General features: G+C 41.2%; 1 protein-coding gene across 3 annotated transcripts; it reads left to right on the top strand.

Moving 5' to 3' along the window:
• Nucleotides 1-1,088: 1,088 nt before the first annotated feature.
• On the top strand, nt 1,089-6,313 carry LOC120670604 (putative disease resistance protein RGA4). Of its 3 annotated transcripts, XM_039950746.1 has the most exons (4): nt 1,090-1,586; nt 1,694-5,121; nt 5,677-5,776; nt 5,903-6,313. In XM_039950746.1, the coding sequence occupies exons 2-3, from the start codon at nt 2,544-2,546 to the stop codon at nt 5,745-5,747; spliced, it is 2,649 nt and encodes an 882-aa protein (XP_039806680.1). In that variant the 5' UTR covers nt 1,090-1,586; nt 1,694-2,543; the 3' UTR covers nt 5,748-5,776; nt 5,903-6,313. The 3 variants fall into 3 exon arrangements, with proteins under 3 accessions (XP_039806681.1, XP_039806680.1, XP_039806682.1); XM_039950747.1 differs by having other exon boundaries at nt 1,089-5,121; nt 5,909-6,313; XM_039950748.1 differs by having other exon boundaries at nt 1,091-5,121.
• Nucleotides 6,314-8,603: the final 2,290 nt, after the last annotated feature.

Here is an 8,603-nt window from a genome sequence, read left to right as displayed (position 1 = left end):
GATCTGCCACACAGAGTAATAAGAGCAACAATACTCTGATCAATCTTGTTGTTTGCTTATAAATTTCCACCATGATTGGATAGTAGTTGCTTACATAGAATGGTTAATCAACTAGAATCTTGAAGCTAAAACTTGAAAGTAAGGACATACTCTTTATTGCTTTTCAGCAAAGGAAAACCAGAGCCTCACAAAGCCTTGCATAGTCTAGCTAAGGTGGGTTACTTATACCCGTTGTCGGTTAAGTCTTGCTGAGTATTAGAATACTCAGCCTTGCTGTTGCCACTCTTTTTCAGGTATGAGTTTTGAGGATCAGATCGCTAGCTTGACTTATCCTTGCTCGTTGCCTCCTGGCTGGTCCGTAGAGTGGGATACGTCTTCGACCGGCAATGACTATGACGAGTGATACCATGCTTGGGCTAGCCTGGTATCCTTTTTGCGACGTGTTGTAGCCGTCGTGTTTTATCTTCCGCTGTTTCAACTCTGAACTTGCACTTATGGCTTGTATAGCTGTTTTTACTTAAGTTGGCTTTGTAATAATGTTTTGAACTGGTTTGTAATCATTTCTTTGCCTGTGTTGTAAAATTGTGGTTGTAATATCTCTAGACTCGCCTTCGTGCGGGGTATGCTTGTTCGATCCGAGAACCAGTGGTTGTATCGGGACGTTACCCGACAGACCCAGAATTGTTCCGTTTGAAGTGCGTTTGAGCTAATGTTGCATTTATGGTGATGGCCTGCGCACTTGAGCCGGGATAATTTAGGCGGTTCTGCCACAGGAAGATGACGAGTGGGTCTAATTAGGGGCAATATGATCTTTTTGCCCTTTATTTGAGCTAAAATGTTTATTTTATTCGGTGTGGTGTGTTGCACACCAAACCACTCTTTCGCGGTGTGCGAGGAACAAAATCGATATTGGTAGTGTGTTCTGTACAAATTCACTCTTTGGCAGTGTCCTACACACAAATTTCCCATCATATTTTGTCCCCTGTGCATCTGTGCCTCAGTGACAATGTAGTAGTATTACAATGAAGCCAAGCAAGTAGGGGGTATTGTGTCTGTGTATGCCAACAGAGTATCCCTAAGAATTTCGAATGGAGGTCAAGTCTTATCTCTGCGCTGTTCTTTCTGAAGAAGCAAAGTTCTCATATGCATCTTACAAATGCTCTGATATCCACAAAATTTCTTTCTCCCTGATACTCTCATATGCATCTCCAAATGCTCTGATATCCACAAGATTTCTTTCACTCTGATACACACATAAATCCATGGCTGTGGCTGCTGCCGCAGCACTCGCGTTTACCGGGAAGTCGGTCGCAACTGCAACCATATCCTTCTGGCTCAACAAGGCTTTCACCTGCCTGACTGAGTATTGCAAGGCTGAAGGTTTGGAAGATGTCAAGAAAAGGGTACTGAAGTCAATGAACAAGGTCAAGGCTGTGCTCATGGTAGTGGACACCGAAAACATCAAGGAAAAGAGCACTGATCTTGATGCATGGCTGTGGGACTTCAGGGATGCAGTCGAGGAGGCCGAGGACGCGATCGACGAGCTTGATTACTACGAGCGCAGCGAGAAGGCAAATGAGCACAAGGTTAGTGACTGGGGCTCCTCTTTTTCAAAGATGAAGCATAAAGTAGTCAGATCCGTTAAAAATGTTAGCATTTTGGATAAGACTGCAAAGCAATTTACTCGCCGCAGCACACTCAAGAGGCTGAGGAAAGCTATGGAGAGTTTAGACAAGGTTGCTTCAGACATTCTGCCTATTCTCAACGTTGCTGAACATCTCATGGGCATTCCTTCTGGAAGTCAGACGCAGGTGGACTGGATGAACGTCAACGACCGTGTTACAGGTTCAACATTATCTGAACCTTACTTCGTTGGGCGAGAAACGGAGAAGGAAAGGATACTCCAATGGTTAGCCAAGACATCAGATGAAGATTCTGAAATTGTGATGAGTAGTAACCATATTCCTATTCTTTCAATAGTTGGTCATGGTGGCATGGGGAAGACCACTTTAGCTCAACACATTTGTCAACAAGATGATGTTATGAGTTTCAGGGTCATATGGCTATGCGTGTCGACGAGATTTGACGTAACACTTATTACAAGAAAAATATTCGAGTCTCTTACAGGGGCAAGACCTAGTGCAGATGATTTTGATGCGGTCCAGCGGAATATCAAGCAGCAGCTTATGTATGGTAAATTTCTCCTTATTTTAGATGATGTTTGGGAAGATAAGAAAAAAGATGAATGGGAGAAGGTATTTGCTCCTTTGAGGGAAGGTATTACGGGGAGCAAAATTTTGGTAACAACTAGAATGAGATCAGTAGCAGATATGGCTGCGAATGCAATGGGTGTTAAAAGAGAGTATCTTGAATTGGAAGGGCTGCAACAAGCTGAAAATGTTAAACTCTTCAACCATCATGTCTTTTCTGGTCTGAATCCACAAAACTATGAAGAATTAATACCAATTGGTGACCAAATTGCAGAGCAGTAGGACGGGTGTCCCTTGGTAACCAAGGTTGTCAGTGGTCATTTACAGTGCATCATGAGTCCTGATTACTGGGATGGGTTCTTGCGAGGTGGTCTGGAACGTTTCAAAGGAACTGAAGATGGTATTATGGAAGCCCTCCGATTAAGCTACAGCCACCTACCAACAGAGCTTCAGATTTGCTTTCGTTATTGCAGTTTGTTCCCGCAGGACTATGAATTTAAAAAGAAAGATTTAGTGATAATGTGGATGGGTTCAGGATTGATCTCACTAGCTGGAAAAGCTAGAAAACAGTTCAGAAGGCCTGAAGATTTTGGAGAGCTAATCTTGTCTCAGTTAACTAGCAAATCATTCTTTGAAATGAAATTCAAAGTAGTTCCATATAGTCAGAGAAAAGAAGAGTATTATGTAATGCATGACTTGGTGCATGAATTGGCCATCTATGTGTCATCAGGTGAATGTGCAGCAATAGTTGATTCTACCATGTTAGAAGATGTTGAGGGCACCATTCGGCACCTACGTATTGCATCGATTGACAAATTACCTATAGAAGATGTCAAGAAAATCACGCATTTTAAGAATCTTCGCACTATTATTATTGACGGTCCAGGTCTCATTAACAAGGATATGTTACATACAGTTGAGAATGTGATAGAGAACTCAAAATCCTTGCGTCTACTGCGATCGAATTTGGAGAATGCTTTCCTTCTTCCTAAACTTGCTGATTTGAAGCACCTTCGTTATATACATCTGCATAGGATATCGTCCATGGGAATATGCGGACTTGCCAAACTTTATCATTTACTGCTCATTGATTGTTTGACTGATCGGGGGGAAGAACAAAGACAAACAAGGTACATAGGGAACATTGATCAGTTGCGCTATGTAAAGTTTGGGCCATCTAGAAGTGCCGAGTTTCCAATTGGAAGACTAACTTCTCTTCAGGAGCTGCACAGCTACCGTGTACAAGGAAGTAAAGTTAACAGCATTACTGCTGTAAAGAACTTGACGAATCTCCTTGAACTAGAAGTATCGGGTCTTGAGAATGTTGAGAGTGCTGAAGAAGCTGATAATGCCGAGTTAAATAAAAAGAAGTATCTCAACTCTTTGTCACTCTTGTGGTCAGGGCGTGATGATGTGGAAAGCAGTAAAGATGACTTGATTCTTGACCACCTTGAGCCACATGCTAGTATTAGAAACTTGAAAATTTCTGCTTATTGTGGTGCAAGACTTCCTGTTTGGATTGAGAATGTGCACATCACAAACTTGATTTCACTTGAATTGGCGAGATGTTTGCATTTTGAACACCTGCCTTCATTTGGAGGACTGAAATATCTTAAGAAACTTTGGTTGGAGCACCTTTCTAACCTTCAACAGATTGGTCAGCTGTCAAATACTAGTTGTATTGACTCATACCTTCCTCCCAATCTTGGAACTTTGATTGTAAGATATTGCAAACTACTGACGCAGTTACCAATCCTTCCACCCAGCTTGGTTCATTTAGAAATATGTAAGGTTGGGTTGACCGAATTACCAATGATAGGCAGGCTACACAGTGTGAGCACTGAGACCAGGCAATCCAAATTACTATTTATCAGTATTGAAGAATGTGAAAATTTGACCTCACTTGGAGAAAGCCTTCTGTCGCAAACACAGTATATTGGAACTATCCATGTCCTAAGCATCAACGACTGCGAAAAACTGGAGTCTGTACCATTGTCTTTCAGAGAAATGAGTGAGCTTAGAGAGCTTGATATCAGAAATTGTCCAAGGTTGAGGATCGTCTCAAGCGATGTTGGTGATAAGATCCTGCCACCATCTCTTGGAAAACTTGTAGTTAAACAGTGTGGTGACCTTAAACTTGTACTGATCGAGTCACTGCATGGCCTTGCCAACCTTTCTGAATTGGTATTAGAGAACTGCCCAGGCCTGGAATCTCTTCCCTCTGCAGACGTGTGGAAGAATCTCAAGTCACTAAAGTTCATGGAGATAATCGGGTGTGAGAATCTCACATCGTTTGGCGGGCTCGGCTCCCTTGGATCCCTCATTTCGCTGAAAATCAGCGGTTGCAGTAAGCTCACTGAATTAAGCTTGTCTATGACACCACAAGAACCTGCTGCTGCTGCTGAAGGTGCTTGTGGTGGTGGTGATGATGATGGTATACAAGAGGATAATGTAGTGGTGCCAGCTGCCAGCTCCCTGCACGTCGACTACCTTGAAGTTGATATCCCATCTGTATTGAACATCGATCCTCTAAAGAGTCTCTGCCACACCAAAGGGCTGGCAATTGGAGGTGGAAGGCAAATGCAGAGCTTACCTGAGCAATGGCTTCTGCAAAACCGCAGAAAACTTCAATCACTGAGGGTGCAGGGTGCTAGTTCCTTGGAGTCTCTACCAGTGGGCATGCGAGACCTGACCGCTCTCAATTACTTGCTCCTGTCAGGTGCTGAGAAACTGCGATCACTAGTAGACTTGCCCTCTACCCTGCGGTCACTTGATATCATGGGTTGCTGTCCAGAGTTGGAGACAAATATTAGAGAAAAGAATAGTGATGAATGGAAGAAAATCACCCACATTCCCAAGGTGCACATAGTTGCCGTCAAGACTGTACAGTCCCGTCTTCACGTTTTTCATGGTACTGATGCATCTTTATGATCTGCATAACAGTTTCCTTATGTGCAAATTGTTTCAATGTTCATATGCTCTATGACAATTCAAGGAAATTTGTCCCTCTACAAAGTTCTATTTACCAATCATATTGCGTGACTGCACTTTTGGTTAAACATCATGTTATATCATGTTCTGCTGTTTATTCTTAGGTCATCTATTGTGTTTCTTAGAAGTATTCTAGTCTTTCTATCCTTTTTCTGGTTGCATCCATGTTGCCTCCATTTTCAAAGTAAGTGCTAGAGGAATTTTATAGTCATTATTGTTAGGTAACTTAGTAGCATCCCTGGGTGTTATAGAAAAGGCATGCATGTGCTTTAATTTAGCTTTGTTTACACATAATTTTATCTTTTCTCCTTTTTTTCTGTTTCAGAATAGGTGGAGTTAGTTTCTCCTCATAAGCTATCTCCTAGACTTGCATTGCTTACCAGTAATTCAAATCTTTTAAACATTGTTGACTACTTTTTAAATTTCTTCCACAATGATAATAGTTTTGTTCTATTGGATGAATAAAAATCTGTAGGTGGTTATTACTTCATGTACGGCAAAGAATGCAGTGAAGAGACCTTTATGGACGACAATAAGCGGAGCTAAAGCATTTTTTCACTCTTCTTAAAATCCAGGTAATTACCTTTTGCTTTCCATGCATGCTCTTCATTTCATTGCTTTTATTGACTGCAGCATCGACACTATGTTGGCCGATTTACGAAATAGTTTTTGGCAAATGTTGGCCCAAATCCTTTTTGAAGGTACAGTTTAGAGGGATATATTGGCTCCGACAATGAGCCCAATTACAGTGACACGAAGAACAACATGATGATTTGCTTGCGGCGTGCTGATTACTCGAATCTTCGTCTCTTGAGCTGTTTGCTTCTAAGAGATGTTTATCTACTTTTAGGATTGGTTTTCATTAGTCTAAACTAAAGAAACTTTGCATGTTTGTGTCTGTACCTGGTATGTGTGGAGATGCAGGTCATCCGTTAATGGCGTGTTAGTTGCATTGGATTGTGGTTCTAATAATTGGCCTGATTTTACCTCACCAAGGTAAATGAAGCTGGATGATTTCTACCCTTTTATCTAAAAAAATGCATGCTCTTTATTGCAACATGCTGTCTCTAATCCAACAGTTCTGTTAAATAAGATTCCTTAATTCAACATTAGCATTTGTCTCCAAGTCAATGGGGTGCTTCCATTTGAAGGTGTTGGGGTTTTAATTGGTGCTTATCCCCCTTTTGAGGAGTGAATTGCATTGTTAACATATATTCTCAGCAGATTAAGTCATGCACATGAGAAAGAAAACTGCGGTTGACATGCAGAGTCTTAGGACTTAATCTTGTAGAATGTGATCTGTTTTTGCTTCATTGAGAAACGATAAGAGAGGTACATACATTTTAGTTGTACAGTGTTTTTCGCTTTGTAACTTAAAGGCCCATACAGTCATACAGAACATCGGCTAGCTAGAGGAGTACTCCCTCCGTTTTCATTTACATGTCGTGTTAGTTTTTGTTCTAAGTCAAATTTAGCTAACTTCGACCAACTCTAAAGAAAAATAGAGCAATAATTATACTAATTAACATATGCATTATCAACATATATTTCATGGTGAATTCAATAGAACAAATTTGGTGATGTAAATGTTATTATCTTTTATATATAAGTTTGGTCAAAGTTGGTAAAGTTTGACTTAGGACAAATCTAACGTGATATGTAAATAAAAGCAGAGGGAGTAGAGGGAAAACTCGAAATAGCTTCACATAGCTGAACACTGAATTTGTTACAAAGCGCAATTCAATTGCACATTGGGCCCAGCCAAAAACGTTGGCACGGCATGCAGCTTTGTAGATGAACAATTGTACTCCGATCTGAGAGCAACTCATCAGTGGTCAAGCATTTGGATGCTGGTGCCGTCTTATGCAGTGTAACATAATTTTCTGAAACTTGACAAACACAAGTGTAACACCTCACGTGTTAATCACCTATAATTAAATTTAATCACAGCTATTAGTTTTAAACTTACGTGATAAACCACTAGATAAATTTTTTTATCAGCTCGGGCTGGACCGGTCCGACCGGTATGAGTAACCGGTCGGACCGGTTAAACCTGTATGACTTGGTTGGTCCCACAATCATTAAAACAAGAAGCAATATCTCTCCCTCTCTCTCTCTCCCTCCCTCACCAGCACTCTCTCCATCTCTCACGTTCACTCTCCCTCTCCCTTACCGTTCACTCCCTCTCTCTCTCCCTCACGAGCTCTCTCTCCCACCTAAGCCCTAGACCTCAAATCCTCCATTTCCACTCAATCTCAGGCTCAAGGAAGCTTCAAATCCGCGTGAAGGATCATCTCCCCCACATGCTCCTCCCCGGGGTGCCCTTGATTTCAAGTTATTCGCGGAAAATCTCGTTCAAGGTACTCCAACTTCTGCCGGCCCGATCTATCTATGTAGGAGGTTCTAAGTGATTTCCTTTGGTCAATCGTCTCTATATGCATCCCTTCACTAGGATCCAAATGGGGTTTTGATTTTTGTTGGTTAGTTTTCCCGTGATAAGGATTTCTATTTTTGGCTGAAAACGTGTTTATCGGAACTTCTGATACGTTGTCGGAACTTCCTACATGTTTATTTTGGATAGGCCGAGCACCCCTTGACGGAAGAAAACAAAAACTTCCGATGGTTGTCGGAACTTCCTACACATTTATTTTGGTTTGGCCGAGCGCCTCTTGTCGGAAGAAACTCAAAACTTCCGATGGGGGTCGGAACTTCCGACAGCAGGTCGGAACTTCCAATCAGCACTGAGCAGTAGTGCTTGTAAAATGCGTAGAAAATTGCAGAAAATCAGAAAAATGCAAAACTAAGTTTGTTAGCTTTGTATTTTCATGCTCTATAGGATAGAACTATAAAATGTGTTATTTGATAACTTTTACTATGTGGTTTTAATTATATTAGATAAAATGCCCTTATAACTTGTTAAATGCATAATTAGGGTTAGAAAAGTGCTAAAAATATAAAACTAATTGGGTTCACTTTGTTTAGCCTGGTGTAATGTTTAATCGACTTTCGCTTGTGTAGTTGTTCATATTTAGGCAATAGTGACCTTGTGCTTATATTGCTGCACTTTTTATTGCATCATCCATGCATTTATATATATGCATCGTTGCACCTCATTTAGGTACGCCAGATATACAACGTGTGATGTGAAGCACACAGTGTTGGAACCGAACCACAAGACGGTGTTCGGTGGACATCTCCAGAAGATGGAAGGACCCGCTGAAACAACCGAAGACCCGGTCCAAGGTCGGAAAGGTCCAAGGCCTTGATAGTATTAACACTAACTTAGTGTTACCCTCAGGCAAGTCCCGGTGCATAACCTACTATTTTAAATTATGAAAGATTATATATCTATTACTTGTGCATTACGTTTCAGGAATTGTTTGAAACCTTAGTTGCATGATC

Source organism: Panicum virgatum, chromosome 4N, assembly GCF_016808335.1.
Source record: "Panicum virgatum strain AP13 chromosome 4N, P.virgatum_v5, whole genome shotgun sequence".
Lineage (NCBI taxonomy): Eukaryota > Viridiplantae > Streptophyta > Magnoliopsida > Poales > Poaceae > Panicum > Panicum virgatum.
This window is presented reverse-complemented; position numbering and strand designations above follow the sequence as displayed.